The sequence below is a fragment of the Carassius gibelio genome, chromosome A10 (assembly GCF_023724105.1).
Source record: "Carassius gibelio isolate Cgi1373 ecotype wild population from Czech Republic chromosome A10, carGib1.2-hapl.c, whole genome shotgun sequence".
NCBI lineage: Eukaryota > Metazoa > Chordata > Actinopteri > Cypriniformes > Cyprinidae > Carassius > Carassius gibelio.
Window position 1 is genome coordinate 692249 of NC_068380.1, and position 27236 is coordinate 719484.

General features: G+C 37.1%; 1 protein-coding gene across 4 annotated transcripts; it reads right to left on the reverse strand.

The window, feature by feature from the left end:
* Positions 1 to 304: 304 nt before the first annotated feature.
* LOC128020702 (lysine-specific demethylase 2B) lies at positions 305 to 26434 on the reverse strand. Of its 4 annotated transcripts, none has more exons than XM_052607323.1 (21): positions 26273 to 26434; positions 25633 to 25777; positions 23620 to 23698; positions 23484 to 23530; positions 22735 to 22913; positions 21924 to 22030; positions 18792 to 18885; positions 17438 to 17591; positions 16857 to 16972; positions 14437 to 14554; positions 12325 to 12689; positions 11670 to 11756; positions 4828 to 5079; positions 4593 to 4736; positions 4351 to 4437; positions 3898 to 4185; positions 2987 to 3807; positions 2515 to 2678; positions 1963 to 2124; positions 1557 to 1775; positions 305 to 1328 (listed from the first exon to the last, which is right to left on the reverse strand). In XM_052607323.1, exons 1-21 carry the CDS (start codon positions 26303 to 26305, stop codon positions 1147 to 1149), a joined length of 3843 nt encoding a protein of 1280 aa, XP_052463283.1. In that variant the 5' UTR covers positions 26306 to 26434; the 3' UTR covers positions 305 to 1146. The 4 variants fall into 4 exon arrangements, with proteins under 4 accessions (XP_052463283.1, XP_052463282.1, XP_052463285.1 ...); XM_052607322.1 differs by having other exon boundaries at positions 12325 to 12692; XM_052607324.1 differs by having other exon boundaries at positions 1153 to 1328; positions 1549 to 1775; positions 12325 to 12692.
* Positions 26435 to 27236: the final 802 nt, after the last annotated feature.

The window sequence follows — 27236 nt, forward strand, 5'->3', positions numbered from 1 at the left end:
GCAACGCAGTCAGTCAGACGCAACGAATAAAAAAATACTTTTCATTCATAGCACAAAACACGGATGTGGTTGCTGATTATTCTGGAAAAAAGATTCGCTGAGGTAAGTCTGTATGTATGTAATGACCTGTCCTATATTTACTCAATTATAAGTCTTAACATGAGGGTGAGGGAAAGAGCGGCAAAAGGATAGGCGGGAAATCATAATTGCTTGAAACGGATCTTAATATATGAATGATAAACCGATGCTTTGTGTAGTTTTGTGCACCAAATTGTTCACAGTCAAAATTTCGTGAAGCAAAACATCGTTTCTGGAAAAAATATCAGTATTTATTCAGGTCAAACAGTGCAAATACGTTTCCCCCTGATACATACATATTAAAGAAAAGTTATTTAGTCGTATGTAAAGAGCATGTACCTGTAGAACATATTTTAACATTAGAAGACATCACATCTTAAATTAACATTACAAAAACATCTGCACAGTTACTATAGCTAGTATAGATATAATCTGCTTAACTTCCTACTGCGTAGAAAAAAAAAACTTTGTACTGACTGAATACCTGTCAATAAAGTCTATATGAGTGCATTTAATACTGCACAGTGTGAAATTCTTTCTGATACAAAAATTAATACTGCATGATGCTTAACGTTTGCATGGTAACGAAAAAAGCACATGCATTTTGAATTTTTCTTTTCCGAGAAAGAAAATAACAGTCAGTTTTGTCACTGCAACACTGCACTGTGTGACTATAAAACCATTTTTATAACAAAATTAATGCAAAATATGAATAAGCATGCCTTTCAACAGCTTTTTAACGTTGGCACGGTCTGCTAGCTGTGACTTGTAAACTTAAAAATGTATCAATAAACGTTTGCCTTAGTAGCACAACTAAACTAATAAAAAAAATAAAAAAAAAACAGATTGAAAGGCTGAATTGGCCACCAGAAATGAACATTTCTTCCCTTGTGAACTCTGTTGATGAATTCAGGCATTTGAGTTGTTTAGCAATGTCATTTTGTCTTTGCTGGTTTTCTGTTGAGTGTGTTACACTCAACCCTATCCTGTGTTGAAAAAGTATATAAAATGGAGGGTGAGATTGTTAGTTCCCTGGGTTCTAGGTCAAGTTGTCACTGTCTTTGTTGACTAGCTCAGTTTGCTCAGTAGTTTTTCCTCGATCAGTCTGAACTGCACGCTGACGGACATCTCTGCGATGAACCGCTCACAACCCTCTTTGGTCACCTGTTTGCAGTACCGCAGGTCGATATGACAAATGTTTCCGCAGCGCTTGAAGTAGGTCAACGACAGGTCTGTAACTCTGTTACAAACTGTGGAGGAAAGGAATAGGGATTTAGGGACGATTTAGGGCAGTGGCCTTGTATCATCCTTTCCCAAGATGCAAGCATAAAACGGCAAGACAGCAAACTTATCAGATTAAGATAAGCCTATATATAGGCTTCAGACACACAATGTATGCATACTTGTTTTCCAGCCCACTCCACAGTACCTTAGCTTATCTAACCTGTTATGTGAGGGGTTTAGTATTACCTGCATACCTGAAAGGTTGATGTGAGTAAGGGAATCTCTGGTCGTGGTGCCGGCTGCCGTGAGGATGTTGACACTCTGGTCGGTGATGTGGTTACAGTAACTAAGGTCCAACTGGGACAGTGAAGGCATGTGTTTTATGATCAGCTTCAGGGACGTATCCGTGATGTCCAGACCAGCTAGACAGAGATTCTCCACATTCCTCAGTTTACTTCTACTGTCCAACTGACCTGAGAGACCGCAATATGCATATTTTACAGACAGTTTTTAAACAATATGACAGAAATGTGCCTGTACCATTTCTTGTGTACACATGGAGGCGCTATGAATTGGCAAAACAAGAAGATAAAGAAATTCTAAATGGGTCAAAAGTACATAATGGACATAAACCGCAAAAAAAATGCTATCATTCTGTACCTGGTCTGTTGTCTGTCGGCGGGGAGAGTAGGTCTCTTATCTGGTTGTCCTTGAGTCCCTCTACCCACTGCATATCTAAAGTTCTTAGCAGAGGACAACTGGATGTGCATAAAGCAGATACAGCTGCCCACGAACAGTCTGCCAGCAACAGAATCCTCAGACCTGCCACGAAACCAACACAAAGGAGTCATGCAAGTATTGGACACGAGTGGAGTTTGCATACATCAGGGGAGCCCAATCCAGTTGGAGATCTACTGAGAGTTCAGTTTCAATGCTGCTCCAAAACATCTGCTTGTAATAATCAAGAGTTCCTAAGGATATTAATTAGCTGGATCAGGTGTACTTGATCAGGGTCATAGCTAAACTTAGTAGGAATATAGATCTCTGGAAACAAGACTAGAGAGTCAAGTACATAAAAGCTACACCATTTGGAGATACACAGGTCCAAACAGCTTTAAAGGAATCCAGCTATACAGTGAACCTGAGAAGCATTGAAACAAAACGGTTTCCACCATTACACAAATTAGCTGCTAGGTAAAAGTGTAATTGTACCAGGTAATCTGTTGATTAGCCAGCTGAGCTGCTTCTTAGAGATGTTGGTCCAACTCAGGTCCAGGGAGACCGGCTGTCTGCGGATAATGCCGCTCAGCATGAGTGGAGTGATTGACTTGCACCGGTTCAGATCGATCTTAGTCCAAAGTCTTTTATCACAGCACCTGAGAACAGTGGACAGAAGGCGTGCGTCTTACAAACTTGAGTTTGCATGTTTAGAATATACATAACATGGAGGATCCAACCCTCAAGGATCTAAGTCACAACTGAAAGTAAAAACACAATCCAGTGTTCTCAATAGTCGGGACAAAGGTTAAAGATATGGTTAAGTCTGTGAGCAAGGTAGTAAACCAATAAAAGCACCAATGGAGGAAAAGGATGCTCATGTAGTACTGCAGTATAAGGTACGTTATGTAGTGCAAACGCAACAACATATTATGATGCTTTCTTTCCTAGTTTCTGGAAGACGTACCATCTGTTCCAGGTCTTGCAGACCCGCATGCAGACACAAAGGTCTTGGTGTGTGAGGTGACTGAACACTGCCATCCACACCTCTCTCCGCATGACGTGATTCTTCCCATCATCTAGGGGCAGACCATCCGGAGGGGGGCTGATCGGAGGGGGGCGAATAACATGACGCTCCATCTGAACACATTTCGGTGGAGAGCGGCAAGGTGTTGGCCGAATGACAGGGGTAGGTGTAGTCCTGATCCAACTAACCGGGAGCTGCTCTCGCAAGGATCCATTTAGTTCCCGCTTAGGCCCCAGCCAGTCTCTCAGATGGCTGCTTCCATTCTTTAGTGGTTTTCTGTCCTCTCCATCACTATCTGGTTCGGTCTTCACCACTCTGCCATTTTGATGTGCTAGACGATCCTCTGTATTCTGGATCTCCTGGTTGAGTTGTTTGCTTAGTACTTTGCTCAGTTCTTTGTTGGGCATGCGAGGCTTACGTTTGATTTTTCGCTGGTTCCTCAACTGTGCATCAACACCTGAGTCACTGCTGGGCCCTGCCTTGGTAAAACTGCCCTGTGATTGGTCACCTTTCCATGCAGCGGAGGTCTTGTGTTCAAGCTTCCCATTCTCCTCTGGGCTACTCTTCTCCTTCGTTGTCTCCTTTTCTTCTTCCTCTCCTTCATCATCTCCATCCTCCTCTTCTGAGGGCACAAAACCGAAGGCTCTCCTCTCCATTTCTTGTCTGTTATCCTCATCATACTCCTCATCATCGTCTCTTTCTGTCTTGATCTGTCCCAGGACATTAGAGGTTGAGAGATCTTCAAGCTTTGAGCTCTTCTTCTGTGGATTTAAAAGAGGGTCAAAATACATGCTTTGCCAAAAATAGTATTTCATCTATTATTTGCTTTAACTTATTCAAGTTCTTGCTACCTTTTTCTTAACATTGAAATCGGAGTCCTTTTCAAAGAGTTTTCTCTTCTTGCGGAGTGGGTTGCCCTCCAATTTGGGAGAACGTTTCTTAAATGCATCTTCTGACTTGCAGGAAGGATTGTCCTCTCGGTCTGTCGTCTTCTTCATGATAGGTGAAACAGTAGAGGTGTAGGACTCTGCAGACATGTTTGATTCCAGCTCTTCCTTTACGTCCCGGTTCATTCGCTGCTCTTTGAGCATAGAGCCAGGGAGATTGGACGCGTACTTAAACCCTGGGCCTCTTTTTTGCTTTGTGACCAAAAGGTGTGAAAGACGAGAAAAGTTTATATGTACTGCGTATTATTTCAGAAATGTAATATCTTGTTATCTTAAGAGTTAACATTGTCATCAACATTTTCATTATTTAGCTTTTTTCTTCGCTTTAAGCAAGTTAGGTAGGACAGTGATGCTTACTTTCCCTGTCTTTCCAGAATGACTGCATTTTGGACACTCCCAGCAATTTGGCAACTCATCATTTACAACACCGCCAGAATCCTTCTCCTGAGCAACAGAACAGAATAAGTTTCTACTCAACAGACCAGTAGACAGACAACATTGTATGTCAAAAATAAGACTAAATGTTAAAAAATGTTGACTCCATTATGGCTCAGATATCACAGTTTCCAATTGTTTGGTGGCCTAATTAGAAAAACAACCTTCAAGCATGCTGGATGGAGGATCTCGTTGCAGATAGAGCACTCCATAAGCATCATGTTAAACTTGTCCTCCTCATTCTCTACAGTGTCTTCTTTCCCAGCCTCTCCGCACATCAGACACACAGCAGTATGAGGTAGAACAGGCTGCAAAACACAGAAAGTGTGGCAGTTAGTTCCTCCAGACTTTTCATCAGCAGATCAAGGGTCATATCTGATGCTGAGTACCCAGACTGACCGCTATGCACTGTCTCAAGATACAGGACTGCTTCATGCGACCTGGTCCACCGAACTTCTTCATGTCCTTGCAGAAGTGGCACTCCCCACACTCTTTGCGTGTACATGCCTCACACTTCCTGCAGCGTGTCCGTCTGCGCCGAGCACTAGATGAACCACGGCTGGACGAGAGCTTCACTCCTCCCGCTGTTGATCCTGGAGCAGCCGATGGAGACGATCCCATCTTTGATTTTGTCCGATTAAGCGGCCGTGGCTGAAACACAGAAAAACGGAATTATTTATACAACAAATTTTTCTCAACCTGTTAAGACATGTAGCAAACTGAACAGTTTTGGAAACCAGGACATGATGAATATGATATGTTCATGAGCTGCTTGGTGACTTTAAAAGTAATGCAATGCAATGCCACACAGTCAAGGGAATGCAAACACAAACCTATCAACTTTCAGACCCCACACTCTGAGAGTGGGTTCATATGGTTCAGATTTAGTTGTATGCGCGGTTATTCAAACTGTTTATATGCTCTCGGGGCACTTTAAAGAAAAAAAAATAGGAGAACAGCAGCAATGAACTTGAGAAAGAAAGTAAAGTTGGAGAATATTCCCTGTTGTTATTAATTCTGAGTCAACTGAAAAACAATAAGTCAGGATACAGCTGCAGAAACATGCTTTAAACCAGCCAACAAACATTATTCATAACAGCATTTCTCACAAACGTTATTCCAACACCGATTTAGCAGTGTTATGCAACAGAGAAGAAACGACAGCAGTAGCAGGGATGTCATTATGAATAGAAGCAGGTTTGCCATCTGATCTCCTTGATGTGAAGCACTTTCCATTATAGATTCCGTTTCCTTTTTTATAGAGCTTTTACTCGTCTTATGTTATTCTTGGCTATCAGTCCAAAATGGCAACAGTGCACTTAGACTATAGATCATACGTAAGCTTAATACATGCACACTTATACTCTCAAGAAAGTCAAAGGGGATTATTCTTCACACCGCTATATTCCTCATCCCATGGGCTGCCATGTCCCCATTACATCAAGAAGAAGCCATGCCTGTCCCAGCACCCACGGCACGACTTTCCTACGGCACCATGGGACACAGGGTGATTGATGAGAATGAATTTGGCCTCCACCCTCATTAGGAACCTTGAGTAATGGAGAGGAAAACACGAACAATCGCATTAGCCAGAGGGGGAAATTCAACCCAACCTCCTCAATAGGTACATTGCTTTTAAACAGCCTAAGTGGATTTCTATGCCCCTGAGAGTTGAAATTAGCTCTTCAGTCAGAGTCAAAAATCCTGTTAACACAGAGCTTTGAATGTGATGCTCGTAGTAGAATTTGAGTTTTTCCTACATGAATGAAATGACAAAAAATGACATATACATACTGTTGAGTTCTTGGAATAGTCCACAAATATCAGAAAGCAGAAACTGCCGTTTCACAACATCTCAGATGTGATGTGTTATGAAACCGAGATGGAGGAAAACAGAAGCACAAACACTAGCATGTGGTCAGCAGAGACGGGGAAGAGAGAGACAGTTATGTGGCTGCCAGTGGGAAAAACATTCCAGGCCAAATCTAATGTCTCTTGTTAATGTGTTGGACGTCATGAGTTTGTGTTTGTAAGAGCTGCTTTAACCCAGTTTAATGACAGGACCTTGAAAATTCATTAAAGGTCCCACAAGACCACCACCCAAAATCAAAGGCTCAAAGCAGAAGTCAACCAACTTAGTTTAGCTTTTTTGAATCATTCAAAATGTTCAGCATAAATACAGAGAAGATTTTAGAAGCCAAACAGAGGAGACCTATCAACAGTCACATAACTGATTTCATTGTTAAAATGTAATCTTGTAAAAGGGAGGAAATGTTTAACTTCTCATTGTGAAACCACTGAAATAAGAAGAACTTTCCAAGCCAACCATCACAGCATCTGAGTGTGTGCATGTGCTATGATAGATTAATACCATAAACAGATTTGCTTGACATCGCTAGAGCAGTTTGCTGACTAAGTAAGAAATCAAAGACTGCATTCTTATAAAAAGAGCTGCAGAGATGGAAGATATCTAAGGCAGGATTACTGTAGATATTAAGGCCAAACATGGATTTTCTGGTACAGGTGTATGTTTAAAAAAATAAAAATCCATATCCATGGTAAAAATACACATACTGACTCAAGCACTTACTTTGCGATACCATCATTAAACAGATGCTCTTAATGTAATAGTCCAACTTGTTAAGAACATTATCCAAATTAATATTCATTAAAATTATACTGCAAAAACAACAGCAAAAAAAATAAAAATCACAAATTACACTCGGCTGTAGGGACAATGGCAGGGTAAATTTAATCGGTAGGGTTTGAAGATACACTTGATATTTAACACTAAACACAAAACTGGATGAGGCAGATACCAACAAAATAAAGCCTTTTCACTGGGGCGAATAATATCACGATACAAAAAAAAAAAGAAGGTGACGTTGCAAAGCCAGTCCTAAGAAGAGGTGACCAAAAAATTGGAAATTAACTGATAGAAACCAAAAACTAGCTATGGCCCTAAGAAAGTCACTTAGCAAGTTATAGTGTTTTCTTATTATAGGTCTAAATAGTTGTTTACCAATATCTCCAAAGCCAATATTACACCAATACACTGTCAAATAGCATCCAAGACCAGATGTATTAATGTATGTAAGATCTTATTTCCTAGATCTAATCTAATATATGTCTGATTCAGTTTACACCTACAAATTTACAACTACAGGTCCAAGACTAAAGGTTAACAACAGGAACATGTCTGAACTGTTTTTACTCACGTTGGTTCTTTGTCCCGCCCCTCCCCCATACGCTCATCTTGTAGGACCGGCTCAAAGAGGCCCTTGTTGGGCTGCAGCCAAAACAGTTAAAAATATCCTGGAAATTGAGGAAGTTGAATAACACAATGATCTATACAAATATCTGGTAAAAATTTACACAGTCGGACAAACAAACTTTCATACGTTTTTACAAAAGCCACAAAGATGGATTTCATCCTAATGATGGATGATTAATCTAGCAGCTAGAACCTTTCCTCAGTGGCGACAGCATTTGGAGCAAAATGCATTTGTATGTTTTCAACAGAAGAGGAATACAAAAGGGTTCCCTGGAAGAGAATCAAAGATTCGCCCAACTGCAAGCATAAAACAAGCGATGGGAGAGTCTCACGTGGGCAGCCGCACAAACAGACATATGCAAATTATTCAAAGATCCCAAACACCTTTGAAACACTGCAGTGTGCATTAAAACACCAACTGTGACTGTAGTGGCTAACATAGCATAACTATCATATCACATAGTAATATCACAACTGAAGTGTCACTGATTTCACTTTCATTTGCAACTTCTGAAAGCACCTAAAAAGATCTTACAGCATCAAGAAATGCACGTTTAGGTTCATGTTTTAACAACCTGCTGAGATATTCATTCAAGTTTAGTGAGTGAACTGGCAAAAATTTGACCTTACTATGGAAAATAAACATCAAACAATGTCAAACTGGATCAAAATGAGCACCAGGCTCGAAACTAAACTCATGTGTTAGTCATATGTAGTTTATAGCGGTCACCATAAACATTTCTGACAGCTCACTAATCACATGTACTTCAGTTACACTTGCAAATATACACAAATAGCTGCTACATGCAACCTATTGTATCTTCTGTTCTTAAGTCTAAGGACCCATGGGTCCGGCTCAACGTTACTACCTGCTCAGCATCCGAGTTCTCATAATCCTCCTCGTCAGCGATCAGCGACATGGCCATGGCTCTTAGAGTCCTCTCAGTGTTTAACAAACTGACATGGCTGCAGCTCCGGCTTGCTACTGGCTGCGAGACGGCAAAGCCCTCCCTTCTGTTCCTTAGCCATCAGAGCACACAGGCTAGAGCAAGACATGCTCATGAATATGCAACAGGGGGGAGTTCCAAGAAGTGGGAGGGGAGAGGAGAGCGGCAGAGCCAATGGGAGTGCAATATGCAACACAGGCTCTTTAATATGCACCAACACAGCTTGGACACAACCACTAGGAAGCAAGCATGCAGAACAGAAGTGTTCAAACAGGGTCATGGGGTATAGAAGAGAGGCCTGTTGGGGCAGTATAAGAACAGATGGTATTTAATCACAAAAGACAGACACAATGGAGGCGAAAATTCAGCTGCTGGGCTTTTAGTAATCAAGACAAGCCAACATCCAATCATGTGCGTCACAGTCAATAGGGAAATAAACCAAAACAAGTCTATAAACCCAGATTTCGTGTGATTGGTCAGGTCTAACTTTGGGGGACTGGCAACACTTCCCGTGTGTGAAGCGGATTCATCATTCCAGTGAAATACTAATACAAAGTTCTGATTTGTCTTTGCAAATAAAGACATTGCATAATATTTCCACTGACTCACAGCACAACTATTCTGGTAATACAACAACAAAAAAGGGCTTTATAAACTAAATTTATATAAACGCAGGGGCGTGTCTAGGGGGAGGCTGGGGGACTGTCCCTCTGATGATAAATAAACATTTAAAAGTTGATTGTTTTGTGCATATTTTTCCATCAGTAGCAGATGAGTCTGACCCAAAAATCCAGTTTGGTGCTGTTTGACAGTGTGCGCGCGCTTCAGGCTTACGGGCTCAGAAAAAGTGCATCATGTGAGAATAGAACGCCAATTAAATGTTTACCTTGCAGAGCCTTAGAGCAGTGGCGTGTCCACAAGGGTGGCACAAATGAGCTTTGCCACTCCAGTTGCCACCCCAAAACAGCGTATGGGATCGAAGTGCATTGAGAGCGGAACATCGTGATTTTGACTGAAACAGGGTTTTTTGAAAGTCAGAGAATTCTGCGACTTGCGACTACGACTTTGAGGTCCAACGCTAAAGTGCCCTCGCGGTCCCGTCTGCCCCCTGTCCTCAATTTCTGCCGAGGGTAGTATATTAATATTTTTGGTTGTGGACGATAAAAATGTCTCCACGATCTGCTTTTGAAGAAATATTGTTACACTCACATGTTGTCCAAAACCTATTAACTTCTTTCTTGTGCTGAACACAAAAGAAGATATTTTGTAGAATCTGTGTAACCAAACGGTTTCTGGTTCACATTGACTTTGATAGTAGTAAAACATACTCTGGAAGTCACTGTGAACCAGCAACTGTTTGGTTTTCTTCAAAATAATGCTTATTTTTAGCAGAAGAAAGAAACTCATTCAGGTTGTTTTCTTCACTATTAAAATTTTTGGTGAATTATTCCTTTAATGTTAATAAAACACCAAACCCACAGAGAAAAATCACTCAATACTCTTGACTGAAAAAAAAAATTAATACAGTTGCTTTAATAGGAATCAGTGTATATAGTGTTTTATTTTTATATTTGTTCATAATTTTTTTTAATGCTCCTGCTAAATACATCTCTTGTACCTGAAAATAAAACACTTTATTTGTATTATATCTGTATTTTTAATGTGTATCTTTGTTCTCATTTTTTAATAACAAAGATAAAATAATTACAAAGATTTTTATCTTCACCCATGCACTTTGGCCTAAATATCCGCCATACTTTTTCATATTTTGTTACCTTAAAATGCTTTATAATAGGGAAATTAGATTGGCTGTGATGCTCAAACAGCTTGCAAAATAGAAAAACCAACATGACAAAGAATCAGGATAAAATCATGATTTCTAAAAAAACAAAAACAAAATAAAAACAGACTTATTAGATTTTTATTATATCCCCCACCCCCTGAGGGAGAACAAACCCATACAGACTCCACACCCCTGTAAAATAATAATAACATTTGCCTATGTCATGCACCACTAATAATAAATAAAATTAAATAAGCAAATAAAATAAAAATAAAACCATATTTAAAAACAGTTATGTTGCCTCTGCTAATGAGATCATAAATTAAATTCTTATAGTTTCACAAAAATATATTTTATTTCAACTCTCTAAGTCTCCTTACCCCCTGTTGCCTAATATGTTCCCTTTTATCTAGGCCTACATGTTTACATTTATTCATTTAGCAGACACTTTTATCCAAAGCCACTTACAACCAGAGAATACCATTCAAATACTGTTCTCATACTGTTCAAATGAGCATATGCAATTTTTTTTTTTTTTACCTGGGGCCGCATTCACAAAGAAACTTAGAGGCTAACTGGCGAATTTATGGTAGCACCTACGTCTGGAACACCTTAGAAGAAACAAATTAATTTACCTCTTGTCTATACAAACCTGACTTCAGATTCATTTTAAAAAAGCCTACTCGTGTAGCAAGTCTTCTCACAAGCAAACACCTGTCACTCATCATCAGGCAATCACTGTGATCTGTTCTATATATTAATCTGTGAATAATAATAATAATATCATCATCATATTATTAATGTTGACCGGGTTTAACTAACTTTTATGTGACAGCCCTATAGTCTAATAGGGGCCCTGTACCTATCTCTGGGTTCCTGGCTTAGAAAAAGATATGCACTAAAACAGATTGTGTGTAGTAGGCTATAGATTATTTTGCGCCGATTTTTTTCAGTTGTTTATGTTGCCCCCCCAAAAAAGCCAAATGCCCCCCCAAACATGACATCCTGGTAACCCCTCTGTATAAACGTATTCTTAATTTTAACATCAGCTATGAATTATGAAAATTAGGGAGGAATGGAGACAGAAAAACCTTGTTTGTTTTGGTCCTTATCTGTCTTACACTAAAGTATAATTAATTTGCAATATTTAAATCAAATTAATGACCTTAAAATAGGTTAAACAATCTTGCTCAGCCACATACTAATGTTTCTAATCACTCTGCATAAACATTCATACCTTGCCTGTCTTCTTCGGCCAGCATACAATAGGAGAACCAGTGATGGCCAACTTTGGACTGTCATCTGCATGTTCCTTCAGCACAACCTGTTCAAGAAGCAGACAAAAAACTACACTGAAAACAATGTAAAATAAAAGTTCAGACACTACTTTTATTGTATTTTATTTATTTAAATAATGATGAAAATTAATTACATTATGAATAGTTTTAGTGTGCATAAATATAACATGCTAATATTTTGTGCTTTAAAATAAAATAAATTGAAAATATTTTTATATTTTAAGACCTATTTGAGACATAGAAATCATATAAATTGTCTACAAATAATCATACGAATTTAAATAAAACAGTTGTATATTTCAGATTTAGGGTTAGTAAAAAGAGATTGTGTTTAAAAATCTTGTGCATGTTTTTAATGTTGAAGACTTGACTTGGTGTAGCAATGCACAATGTCACTGTAAGTTACTGCAACAACAGCCTTACTTTAAGTGCATTGCAATGAACTGTTCCTGAACCTACTACCTGAACCTACAAGTCTAGGTCTGCAACTACACCGCACCACCCAGAAGGTGCTTCCTTCCATTTACTATTCCTTATGAAAAGAAAATGGAGTCAGGCAGCAGCAATCATGATGTCAGTTCAGTTCATAAAGACCTTCACGTCATCAAGCAGTGCTTGTGGATCCTCGATGCCCTCTGGAACGCATCTCTTTGTCTCTGGAAGGGATTCCAGCTTCTCCACCAAGGCCTTGAGTCCACTCAACTCAAACTCTGTCAAGTGGGTCCATTTGCCGGAATGTTCTATTCCAGGTGAGCCAGATGGAGTCTTAGGACACTCCGAAGCCAGCGACTTGAAGCTGTCTTCAGAATCATTGGCCAGGGATTTGAAGGTCTGATAGGGAGGGACAGCTGAGGAGGGCTGTGTCGTCCCCTCTGTCCTCTCTAACCGTGACTCACACAAGTCCTCCTCCATATCCAACCGAGGAGCAGAGACGATACTCTCAGTTACAAGCTTGGGTTCTGCTAAATAAAAATCAGAAGAGAAAACAAGATTTACCGAAAATGACACAAAGACCAGATGAGGCCTTGAGCAATCCTAGGAATCATCTTGATGAGTGGTATGACTGAAATAAGGAAACATGGGAACTTGCATGTACTTTCTGAGATTGGAAATGCAAAAAAGGGCTCACTTAGTAGATTGGCTCACTACTGGTTGAGTTCAGTAAAAGTGATTAAAATGGATATTTATAAACCCTCTTCAATACAAATTTATGGATCGTTTCGAAGGACTTTATGGGCAGGTAGAGACTTCTGTGTGTGTGTGGGGGGGGGATCCGGGAAAGTAAAATGATTCAAGGCACTCCCGCAAAATAGAAATATCTTAACATTAAAACAAATAAATTGTTATTCATCTATTGCAGAAAAGCAACAAGAACAACTAATATAAAATAAAAACGATTAACAGGTGCAAGCATAGGCAGAGTTTCCATTCATAGTTTTGTGCAATGTAGCCAATCACAGACATATCTGTTGATTTCTGGAATGCAATGGCCATTCAGATATGTTTAAGTTCCTCCTGCAAAGACTTTAGAATACCTAAGACGTATTCTCAGCCTCAGACGTCACGCCCACGGACCGTTGGCTAAACGTCTGATGCATATGGGACACAAAATTGGAAACACTTCAGGAGTGTCAAAGTCTTCATAGGATTGGTTAAATTCTACAGGATTTCCACGAGATGCACGTCACGTTCTTTAACGTTCCACCTGAAAACAAAGACACCCTTCACTAAAGAAGAAAGCCATGGTTTACTGTACGTCGAGCCCTTATCAGGATCAACTAAAAGCTGAATTCTCAAATGTATATGAAATATTTAAAGTTTGCAGAAGATTCGAAAGATTTGAGTTTTAATCAGTCTGTCATTGTGGCATCATTTCCACGCCTCGAAACGTGATGATGAACGAAATGAACTGTAATTGGTTATTTGACATGTTGGTCAAATGGCCTCATGGGTGGGCCTTGGCCAATGAAAGTTGCATGAATTCCAGACCTTCAGTCCAAAGACGTGTCACTCCTATAATTTAGAATGGGGTAAAATACAAAGCTCAATATGGCCACTCTATTGAAGGAAGCCCTACCTTCTGAATAAAAGAGGCAAAAACTAATTGGTAAAGTCACTGTTTTACTGCAGCTGCTGTTAGAAGTCCCAGCTGCTATAGAGACAGCCAGTGTTCTGAGACGCATGAATAAGGACTGCGCATAAGCACTGGCAGGTCTAGCTTGAAAAAAGCATTGTTATGCTATGTGTGCAAACAGACATTTATGAAATCATGAGAAATCCGGCAAGTGAAATGACTTGCTTTAAACGGACTTTGGTTCCTGTGCAGTGCTGAAATTTGTGTGCTTACGAATTCTTTCATTAAAACACACAAAGTGTAAATATTATGAAAGATTCAATGTGCATATAATCATTGTGGTATAACAGATCTTTGTGAGATTGCAATGAACTGATATATCAGCTTTTTAAATGGTTATAAAGAGAGTGCTCTTTGATTCATTTGCATGTCACCAAGTTTCTGTTCTTTTGGTTGTAAACCGAAAATTCTGTAAAAGGCGGTGGATTGCGCAAGCTTCACATCAGCACACCCGTTAATAGTTGGCAGATCACATTTGCATAAACTTGAACTTTGCTAACGCTGTCAGTCACTTAAAAATGACTTCTGATTACGTTTGTCACTTCAAATTGCTGTCAGTTTAGCCAACTCACCAGCGTGAACGCCAAACTCCAGGCTCATGTACGAACGTCTGGTCAAGCAGTTCACATACCTCTCCAACACATACCAGCACATCTCATAGAAGAAAGGGTAGCGGAATTTGGAGTGCACCTAAAACCGATATGCAATGAATTAACACTATAACAAACCTTGGAACACTTCACAGTAAGGTTCTTTTTGTTAACACTAGATAATGCAAATAACATTGGACTTTTATATCAGTTATTGATCTTGGTTAATGCTAATTTCTCCCTGGGGGGGGGGGGATCTAATTGTTGAAAAGCTCCATGTTTGGTTTGTAGTGCTGCACAGTTTGGCCCATTTTATGATTATATATCATTTTAACTGTAATAATAATAATAATAATAATAATAATAATAATAATAATAATAATAATAATAATAAATCATACATTTGTATTATTATTATTTTAAAAAAATGTATTTGTCTTTTTTTTGTAGTAGTAGTAAATTTATTTAATCATTTTAAATTATATATATATTTTTTACCATCATTATTAAAATAAAATTTAAATTATAAAAAAATAGTATTATTGTTACTACAAAAATAGCAAATATTAATATGGTAATATATTTGTAAATCATTTTTAAAAATCATTATTAAAATTATATAATATTTTTTAAAACCGTACCATGCTTCAGTGTGATGTGCGGCAGGTAAATTGATTTAATTGATTTAATTTGATTTGGTAATAGCACTAAACCATTTTGTGATTATGGTTTTATTTGATCTTGCAGCCCTAACTTCTACAAAAACGAATAAATTGTTAAGATTTCAATTTGTATAGATTACCATGAATTAACATATTATGAATAACAAGTACATTATAAATTAGCATTAACCTACATTTTAAGTTTGTGATACCTAATGCATTGACTAATGTTAAGAAATTAAACCTTACTATAAAGTTGAACCTAAAGCCTACATAAAAAAACGAATATAACTGGCTTCATAATAGATGGCTCTTGCAGTATGAGAGAAACGACAACATGTCGAAGATGCTTCTCATGCACATATCTTTCCATTCCGGCTCCTCTCCAGGGAGGAAACTCACATTCTCAGAGTTATGGAGGGCTTGTGCTCTCATTCCCTCATACCTCCTTCAGCCAGCGCTAAATTTAGAGCACTGCAATAATGCAGCCCCTGGAACAACACAGCCAGTACCACGATCTGTCTTCTTTTCTGGCTGCTCTGTCTAGCAAATATAAAAATAGCCCGGCCCACCAGCTCTAAGCCCTGCAAAGCACATCAAAGTGTCCTGGGGCTTCTGCGAACCATAACTGATTTGTCACTTTGAAATGTCACAACACTTCAAAGGTGTCCAATGCTGTCGCTAAAACAGCCTTTTTCCAGTCAACATCCGAGCCAATCAGAAATCTTGTTTTAACCCCAGTCCTCTCAAATTTATGCAGTTTGGGATCACACTCTGGTGAGCTTCTGGTGGTGCTACAGGGAAAAGATGGTCCTTTTTGTCTCAAAAAACTGAAACCATATCTATAGCATCAAGTACTCAATACTCAAGTCTCAATATAAATGGCATTCTTAATTCAATTCAAGTTTATTTGTATAGCACTTTTTACGATACAAATCATTACAAAGCAACTTTACAGAAAATTACGTTTCTACAATATTTAGTAGTATCTTAAACAGATCTGATTACATAAAGTCTGGTTTATATAATCAAGTTCTAAAAATTAAGTAGTTGTAATTAGATTATATAAAAAAAAAATTATAATCGTAATCAGCGTACAGTTACATATAATGCAGTTATTCCCAAACCTTTTTGCTGAAACTCTTTCTTAAGGTTTTAAGGTGCTAAGTTAATAAACAAATAGGTAAACAAATAAAACATTTAATCTTTTTTACTAAGTGCTTATTTTGATGATAAAATTATTTATATTCTATAATTATATTCTATAAAATATAATATAATTTATTAGCTTTTAATTAAACTCACAAAACCCAATTGATGTAAAGTTTAATGCACTTCATGTTGTTAATAACAAAGAAAAGATTCTATTTTCTTTCTCTTTGTATTTTTTATATCAATATGATACAAGATTATCCTATTTAAAACAATGTAATGAATGAGTTAGGTCAAAAGTAATCAAAAAGTAGTCTGATTAAATTATTTAAAAGGTGAAATGTAATGGATTCCATTAAAGACTACAACAGTTGTCACATAATTTGGAATCAGTAACGGACTATAATTTGAAAGTAATCTACCCAGCACTTTGTACTATATACTCAAAAATATTATAAATGGAAACAAATTCCGAAAGATGCACATTAATCAGAATTCCCTTCTACATGCATCAAATTAAAAAGACAGATATTTAAATGCTGACTGATAAATCATCAAACTATCTATATTTTCAAATAAATGCTTTACCTTTGTTCGGTTCTCAATTTCGTAGACAGTGAGCTGCATGGGAATGTTAAAACTGTGTAGAATATTCCCGCCAAACACCAGGGTGTCTTCTGGAGTGTAAACTGCATGGATCCAACCTACACACACACACACACACACAACAGCAAAAATACAAATGCTCAATTACAGGAAAGAAACTAAAAACTGCTTTCAATGTCATTCTCCGTTCTTAATCTTATGCACGTCACTGAAGTCAAACCTGCTGCTATTTTCTTGAATCCAAGCACAAACACGAATGACATTTCAGTGGAATAATTACTTCTATTTCAGTCTGTTCTTCACACAAAGCTGTTAAATGACTTTAGAAATCATGGAATGCAGCACAAATGTCATAGGGTGGCTTTAATTGTGCTTCTTCGTAAACAAGAACAGAATTTACATTTACAATTCAGCATTCAGCAGACGCTTTCATCGCTGGATTAAAGGTAGACATTTCATCAGTTCATGCATTCCCTGGTGGGAATCAAACCTGACCTTGGCACTGCCACTGCCATCCCTTTTCAGTTCTCCTTTCATATATGCACTCAAGCTCAGTGCGTCACCTGAAGGGATGAAGAACGTGTAGCCCTGTTTCAGCTCGACTCGCTGGCAGCTGTCTGAACGGTCACCCAGGAAGATATCGCTCTGTTTGCCTGACAGAACCCAGTCCTCATACAGAGACAGATTGTGTTGGCTTGGAGGAATCAGCCAGAAGACCTGAAGAGAAATGCAGGTGTGATTCTAAACTGGGATATGATTTTTCTTCTTTGAAATTAATAATTCACAAACTCGTGTCAGCATTCAACCTTTATGTGCAAGTTATTTATCTCTCCAATTTATTCCCGAGCAGACAAGTGTGTTCCATTATGAAGTTTACAAAGTTGTAGGACATTAAACGTTAACATTTAATCAAAGAAACAATAGGACAAACTTGGGAAGATTCTGTGCTTGTGATTTCTAGGTGGAAACTGAGACTTTTCCACTTCAATTTTTGATAGAATCTATAATACAGAATTGTATTAAATAATAAAAATGCTACAAATTGAATTAATAATCTTAGCATTTTTATAGCTACTAATTATATTAGCAAATAATAAAATGTGGATAACACTTCAAAATAACCTTCCTTAGTTAACCTTAGTTAATAATGCATCAACTAAAAATGACCATTACATTTTTTTAAAGTATTTATGAATATTTGTTAATGTTAGTTAATAAAAATACACCTGATAATTCTTAGTTCAGGTTTATTTAAAAAAAAAATTACATGTTTTGTTTAAAAAAATGTATTAGTACATGTTGCGATTAACATTGTCTATGATTTCTTAATCATTTGGAAGAATAAACTAAGAAGGTTTATTGTAAAGTGTTACCAAAATATGTATTATAAAATTGTATTAATGATAAACATGCTTAATAAAAGCATTTTACTAATGGTCTCAGACATTTGGACCACAGTGTATGTTGTATGACTAAAAATTAGTAAGCTGATAACCTTACAATTTCTTTGCAATTCTCTTGTGAAAGCAGGAGGATTACATAACAGGCTTAACTCCTACAACTCTTCCTGGAAGTCCCTTCAGTCATACATGTGTCACTCATCTTTCTTGCACAAGCCACCACTTGTTTGACCTTTCAGAGTGAATATTATTTGATTCCCTCCCCTTAACTCTCACACACACACATACACAAGCAGCATTTCTGCTGACGCTGCAGCCCCAGCGGCAATGCAACAATGCAAACATGGAAGAGATTCATTTAAAGGGCCTCTACATACCCGATCTTTACAGATCACAAGCAAAGACAATGCTGCAGAAAATCATAATAACTTTCAAAGTAATAGCATAAACCAACCCCTACCCCAAGAATGGCCAATAATATTAATAGTAAAAGCACCACTTACTCCCAAACACTTACCTTCCTTCCTTTGAAGACATGGTACCACACTGATGTGCCGCCAAAGTCGATGTGAAAGTCAGTGAAACAGCCTTTTACACTCATCAGACAGTATCTACAGAAAGAGCGAAACAGGGAAAGTACAAAGGTGATTCCCAACATCTGCATGAATAGAGGAGAATGATAAATCTTAATGCGGTTTCTAAGTCCTGACAAAAAAAGATTGTATTTGCAACTGGGAGTAACCACACCATGGAAGTGTTCAACTCCCAACTCAAAATTAATATTTCCTTCAAAACCATATAGAGTGGAAATTCCTCTTCTCGATCAACAGCATTATCAAAGCTCAGCAAAATATTATGATTTCAGCAACAAAAAGAATTGTTACAGCATTAAATCAAAGCTTTTTTCCTTTTTTAGAACATACAAAACGAACATGGGTTTGTTTCAGATAAAGACATATCAGCACCAGAACAGAGATGGAAGCTATTTGCGGCTTATGCATTTGTCATCCACAGAGTTTAGCAAGGAGCGAAATTAATCAGACCCCAAACTGCCTCAGTGTCTGGTTAAAATCTTTCCCACTGAGCCGGGAGAAGAAGAAAGTGAAGAAATCCGTTAGCTCTAATGAGGAAAAGGCATCGCTCACCGCAGGGCGTCGTGAACTAAAAAATGATTAGGCATCAATTTATAGGTAAGCCCAGATGGTTGAGGGCCTGAGAAACGAGACTTCTAAATTTAGGGTCACCAAAGGAAGGACTTCACAATGGTTGGAAATGTTATTTTGCACATCAGACTGTGCCAGCTGAAGTTCTGGCAGTGTAAATGTCAGATGATGTCACTGGAGATGACATCATGCCACAGCATCAACAAACAGGCACAATGAGCACTTGGATTCCAGATGGTTTCCATAATGCAAACAAGGCAAAATCATTCTTCGACTCATTGACTGCAGGCTGCAGCAGGTAACACTAGGGTAATACCTTGCAACCTGAACCCGCAGAGGTTACATCCTATAATCGGAGCTCTTCGATGAAAGGTTATGAATAAATAATCAGTGACCACATAGTACCCTCACAAAAGGCCTAATAATGCCGTAATAATGACCCTTTTTATGGTTTAAAACACTTTATATTGTCACTGAGGTCATGACATAATTACGGTGACTATTAATATAAAAATGTTATATTAATAGATAGATAGATAGATAGATAGATAGATAGATAGATAGATAGATAGATAGATAGATAGATAGATAGATAGATAGATAAATAAAAATATATTTAAAAAAATTAATACATTTTATAAAAAATAAAAATGAATTTGAAAATGTTATGAACAACATTATGAAGTATTTAAATTTTTAATTGATAAAAAATGTATACCAATGATGTTAACATTACCCCATGTGAAACATATTAATAGAATTTTGATAATATAAGAACTTAAATATAATTTAATATATAACTCATTTCAAAAATATGTGCAACATTATACAAATTGCATCTTGTGTTACATTATTAGAATTTAAATATTCACTGAAAATATTTTTAAATAGTAATAAAGTTAATAAAAACTAATTTACCATTAATAAAAAAAAAATATTTAGAAAAAAAATTATAATATAAAAACCCACATTAACAAACAAAAAAATAAAGAACAAATGATATTTAAATAATATTATATTTAAATCTGACTCTGTATTTATGGGTGTTCAGATCTCCTATCTTATTTTTGTGCAGAATTGCATTTTCTGGCTACTTAAGCAGAATTTCATGTTCTATAACGGTATACATGTAAAACGACACCAAAGAAGAAAGAAATGCAATCAATAATTCTGAGCATAGATAACCCAAACTGTGTATTTAAGAACTAAAACGGTGGCTGTTGAAGCCGTGTCATCCATCCCACAGAGCAGTCAGTGATTCACCAAAGCAGCCAAAACACAACTAGAACCTTGATTTACACAAACATGCTGGGTGAGCTTATAACATTTCAGACCACACATGCAGCCCTCACAAACATGTATTTCACCAGACCGCATAACCATAAGTGGAATGACCACAAATAACTAGTCATGCTTTCATAAAACTAGCAAAGAAAGTTGAGCAAACTATACCAAACCGTAATGGAACCTCTAAAGGATTCTTTAAATTATTGCACCATAGTTTTTAGTCAAATAAAAGATACATACCCAGAAAATGTTCATCCCCATTTGAAGCACTTTTCCATTGTGACATCTGCCCATGTAATTCAAAAGAGGAGAACTGAAGTGACTTTTAGCGCTCAATTCTTCCTTTATAAAGAGCTCAATGAATACAGAGAGTCGGGAGTCAGAGGGAAAGTGAGATAGAGAAAAGAGAGAGAGTTGGCTTTACTGTGCAGGAAATACTGCTATGTGATATTCTGATTGGCTGAGGAGGATTCACTGGGATACTGCAGCAGCCCGTGAAGATCCGCCTCTTCTCCGCATTAGGAGCGTGCTGCCTAGCAATTTGATGGAGTCACAGCCAGCTGCAGGCCAAAGAAATGCGCAGCAAAACAAGGGACTGTGGGAAATGAGCAGACATCATCTTTGACTGACGCAGGATGTCAGAGAAGAGTTTTCAGATTGACTCAACAAGCTCGGAGCGATGTCAGAAAGCCAAGATACTTTCTGAAGGGAAACTGGAGCAACAAAACCTTTACGGGCGTTGAAACATGCAGGTAAAATTGCAAAAATAATAATGATAATAACTCGTCAGAGAGCCTGTGATTTCTCAGGACACACTCAAAAAAATAAAAACAAAATAAAAAAAGATTTCCCATTTGCTCTTATACTAACAGAAACAAAAAGCACAATAGCATTTATGTTACTTTACAAAAGAGGAAAAATATTGAGCGATTGATTACGTTGGCCAGAAGAGATACAAATTTCTAATTTTCCATCATTCCCTCAGCCTCTGTATTACAAAAACCCTCACAGCAGCATTAACTAGTATTTAACTGTTATTTAATACAAAGATAATATAACACAAAGTTTAGTGAAATAAATGTACATTCAATTAAAAAAAAAAAAAAGGAAAAACATTTTTTTGTAATAACCAATTCGTCATCAATCTTTGAAGAAATGTCTATTCCTAAATGTTTTCCAAAAATGTACTAAAATATTACCTCTGAACTTTGGGATATTTCATCTCAGACATGACGTTTGTGGCTTCGGTTTGTTTCTGTTTAAGATGCCGCGGCCACATATTGTCCACCCAGTCCACCAGATCCACCTAAAGACAATCAGAGATACGTTCAAATTATTCTTATTTTTATACTTTTAGTTTCATAGTAATTCCTTTTAAATTGATAGCAATTTGGTTATGTGCTTTTGTCATTTTTATTAGTTCTGGTTTAATTTAATTATTATAATTTAGTTTTAATTTATATTTATTACAGATTTAGTTTGATTTATTTCCAGTTAGTAATTTTAGTGACTCAACTTAAACTAAACAAAATTAGAAATACTGACTTGCCAACTAACTAAAATAAGCTCTTCAGCTAATATTTGTATTTTATCTGTATTTCAAATATTCATCAAAATCTTTTTTATATATTTCTACTAAACGTGAACTTTTCTATAACTTTTAATTGAGAGACAAATGTGAATTATTATTATTATTATTATTTTTTGTAAATAAAATACCCCAAAATTGCATGAAGGTATTAAGATTGCATTCGCAAATATCATTGGGCCATAAATTATTACAAATTTATTTGACTTGATATTACGAATTAATTTATTAAGTAAAGCATTACTAGTGTCCCTGCTCTCATCTACTCAATTACTGACATGCATGACACTTTGAAGAAAAGATTGCAGTCACAAGTAAGATTTTCCTTAAAAATTTCATTTTAAATAATGTTTTAATGGAAACTGCACAAATTAATGTTGAAAAGTGACAAATGAAGCAAAAACATCTACCATGTTTCTTACCACAGCTGGTCTCTTGATCAAATTCTCCAGTTTGGTGTGACTGAACTCCAGGCTGATGACGTTGAACAGCTTGTCACGTTCATCCTCAGGCATCTCAAAGTAGCGGACAAACTGTGCCATGCTCATCTCCGAGCCCTTCTGTGTGCTAACGTCCATCACGTCAACAGCTCGCCTGCTGCCTGAACATCCATGCAGAGACAAACACTTTACCATTCTATAGGCTACTCCTCTCCATTACAAGAAGAAACCAATGTTTTGCTTCTAACTGGGACCTTTATTTTCTAAAATGTACAGCCAATAAATATGCCTCACTGTTTTGTATTCATTACCCTCTTAATACACAGATAATTGCAAAGTTATTTACCAGCATCATAAATCAATGTACAGGCTATAAATCTGTGAGTAAATATGAGGCTCATAGTGCTTACGTTATTCCTCAAGCCTAATAAGGACTGTATGTATGTGCATGACAACATCAATTTGATCAGCCAGATAAACTACTGCATATGTACTCTTCAAAATACCAGAAAACAGAGCAGACATGGTGCATGTGTTTAGTTTAATAATACAGCAGAATAACATTGTCCTGTTCATGAATAATGCAAGAACTGATTAGATATAATACCGAGAAAATGCAATAAAAGTCCAAGTCTAAAGTAAGGATTAACAAATTTTATCAAAACGTTTTACTGCTTTTCATCTGACTACAGTGAAACAACTTCTTGATTTTTTTTTTTTATAGTACTTACCAACCAAACCCTTGATTTCGCTTAAAGTAAATTCTGGATCCGGCATTCTGTAGTACATTAAACAATTCAGATGAGTGATTCACAATGAAAAAAAGTATGAATCAATCTGAAATAAAATTGTTTTACTTGTTCTTACCTAATTCCCAGGCCATCTTTGGCTTTAAATATGAGTGGAGTTCGCAGTGCCTCTCTCTGAACATATTCATAAGTAAAATCTAAGATGGTACAAAAGAAGTGGTTGCTTAAAGTTAGACTGTGTTTAAAAACAAATCCCTGGATTTTAAAATAGAGAGTACATGAACGACCCAAGTATTACTTGTAAACCAAGACTTTAGACACAACTTCTCATTCATTATGACAATATTCCACATTTACAAATAATTGTAAAGTCATCTAAACTATGAAAGATCTGATTGGGAACGATGTAGTGATCAATCTTCTTATATATAATCCCACACTCAAGAGGTGTATATGAATGCTGGGCACTTGTTGGCTGCTTTTTCTTCACTCTCAACTAAAACTAATCTATTAAAATATAATACTATTCAAATTTTGGAAATAAACCATGTACTGTGACAACAATTTATACTTGTCAGCAAGATTAGTTTCACTGGATGCTATTTGACATAAGGACTGAAACGATATGTTGACATTATCGACAATGTCAACAATAAAAAAAAAACTGTAGACAAATTTTTGTTGTCGAATAGTCGTTTGATCTCAGATGACTTAAGTAAGTGCTTGCAATAATGCAGTTCATGCTGTAGCGCAAGATTGTAATTCAGCGCTTCTTATACAAATTAAGAGAAGAAGATAGTGCTTCAGTAGAGCAAACAGCAGATCCGAAACTGAGGCTGCTGAGCGGCATTTGGATGAATATCTAAATATATACTGCATGCTTTCCTCTCAATAACAAAATAAACAACAAAAACTGACCGCGGTGTGAAAGCAGCACTTAAGAACCATTTGATTAAAGCGATGTGGATGTTTGCATGACCGCTGAAGTACAGTAAACTAAAGAAAAGTACAGTAAACAGTAAAGAAAAGTCCAGTCACATCACGTTTATTTATATAACAGTACAATGCAATAGATAGTCTTAAATCAAGCAACTTTACAGTATTAAACATGAAAAAGTAAATGTCGCTTTCAGTTAGAATTATAACTTGATTTTCTATTATAAAGCAGCTCTCCAGTGTGGAACTAGCTAATGATACAATATTTTTATTAGTGAGGGAAAAACATGTCATTCAAGTTATAAAAAAATAATAATAATAAATCAAATTTAAAAAAAAAAACACGACATATCACTTACTTTTTACTTTTGTTTCTTATACATATGACTTACAAACAGATATTAATAGAAAGAATGATTCGTCTATTGATTAAGATATGAATGATCTCATTTTGTGTGCCAAATATATTTATTTGTATAAATTAATTGTATAATTGTAAATACATATAATTTCCAAAAGTGGAAGTAATTCATTTATTTGTTAGAATATGTATATTTTAACTAACTGCAAAAGCTAAATAACCAATAAATGTCTAATGATTAATCAGTTAAAATATCAATGATAAGTCAACTATTCGTTAGATGAATCGATTATCAAAATAATTGTTTGTGGCAGCCCTATTTGACATAATAGATATTTACATATTCCACAAGACAAAACTAAAAAACATAAATTATACAAATATAAGATTCTTATCAAAAGTACTTTTTATATATATGCTTCGTTATTAAAAGGATAGTTCACCCCCCAAAAAAATTTCTGTAATCATTTACTCATGCTGTCCCAAACCTGTATAGTTTCCTTCTGCTGTTTAAGACAAAAGAAGACATTCTGCAGGATGAGGGTAACCAAAAAGTTTCCAGCAACATTCTTCAAAATATCATCTTTTATGTTCAACAGAAGAAAGAACTTATACAGGTTTGGTACAACTGCAGTGACAGAATTTCCATTTTTGGATGATCTATGCTTTTAATATCAACCATTTAATATGAAATTATGAGCACAACTGTAAGTACAACTTATATTTGCAGGTGCGGGTGCCAAGGAGAACAAGACCACCAATTTTCTAAGAATATAATGCATTTTAATTGCCCTAATAAGCAATATACACACTAAAAAGTAAAATAACATGTACCTCCTCCCTCCATATACTGAACAAATTCACTGTTGTATGAATTGCTCTCAAGTTTGTCCTCCACGCTGAAGCCCCTGATGTTTGTGATTTCCTCCACATCTGACAAGTCCTCGTTCTCATCGTACATCCTTCTGCAGGTCGAGCGCTGGATCAAAACAACATATGATGAAGATGAAAAGAACCTGCCTCAATCTGTGCTCGGATGTGAGACGTAACTCTGGACTGGGATGCTATATAATTTGCGCTAACGTCAAATTTCATGATTAACATCCAGGCCTTAATCGTCGACCACCTTGCAGCTGTTATATAATTAATACATGTCAAATCAGCGTGAACGAGTTCAAACTTCCCGATGAATTTTAGACACGAGGCTCGCGGAGCAACAACAATGTGTGCAGTCTCGCACGCGCGTCTGTATATGGAGCATCTTGCTCTCTTTGTAATATTATGAAACGATTTCCAGTTTACCATTACGATCCGAGAGTTATTGCATTTAACATACTAGAGTGGCTTTTGTCGCTCTAATTCCCATATTACAGTAATTCGCACCGATTTAGGCCACTAAACACAATGATTATTGATGTGAGGCTGAAATCTCGATTTAAAACGAGTCTTTGAGAGGACAGCTTCAACTACACACCAGTTTGCGTCCGGATTCCGCACACGCCTCCATGTCCGAGCCTTTCGTCTGTGTAATTTTTCTCAGCGCTTTATTTGGACCATATTTAACGGCGTAAAGTTGTGCACACTTTGATTGCTTGTATAGAAAACTATGGAAAGCGTACGGGGCCAAAAGTCTTGAAACGGAACGCGTGAAATTTGACCGTGTCAACAAACACAATTATATGAGGTGTGATTTATGCATTTTACTTTGCTAACTAAGCAATTGTGTCAGTCATTGCGTACCTTGCCGTGAGCAGAAGCCGTGACCAATGACATGTAATTGTGTGAAAAGCTATCACAAGTATAGGTCTCTGCAGGAAAGTAATGGGAGTTACCAGATCAGGGTGTTTTTACACCATGATACCTGATTGGTTGATGTAATAGTGACGTTAGGTTTAGGGGTGGGGTTAGGTAAGGGGGATCATTTAGATTGCATGATTCAGAAACACCCAGCAGTTTGAAAACACCCACATGGTGATAAACGCCCACTTTTGCTCTGCAGAGACCTAAGTCTCCAAGCTATTGAGAGTGAGGGTGAGAGTCACCTGCAGATCTGGGAGGGGTCTGAGCTGGTCGGCCATGATGGCAGGACATGCTATCGGTTGCCAGGGGCAACGCCTTCAGAACTTCACAGAGGCACAACTAAACATTTCAGAGCACTTTAATTTTTGCGCATTATGTCGGTGGAACAGAGACGGATCTACAAATACGAGAAAGAAATGAAGAAAGTAAAGCAATGCAGAAAGATAAGGTGAAAGAAAGAGGACCTTACGGGCACAAGCTCACACCAAGCGCAAAACAGCGGTTTTTGGAGAAGCTCTTAGGCATTCAAAATAACGACCCATACGAGCTCCCTGCAGCGGCACAGAGACCTGGACCACTTACCTCCATGCACACATATGGACATTGTGAATTATATTGTTTACGATGTAAGTCACCTT

Excerpts from the sequence above, each read along its gene's own strand:
- LOC128020702 (XM_052607322.1), bottom strand. The coding sequence starts at position 26,305 with ATGGAGGCGTGTGCGGAATCCGGACGCAAACTG. Across the intron at positions 14,555-16,856 it reads AAATTGAGAACCGAACAAAG|GTGCACTCCAAATTCCGCTA; the intron begins GTAAAGCATTTA and ends TATCGGTTTTAG. Across the intron at positions 3,808-3,897 it reads ATTTCAATGTTAAGAAAAAG|AAGAAGAGCTCAAAGCTTGA; the intron begins GTAGCAAGAACT and ends TTAAATCCACAG.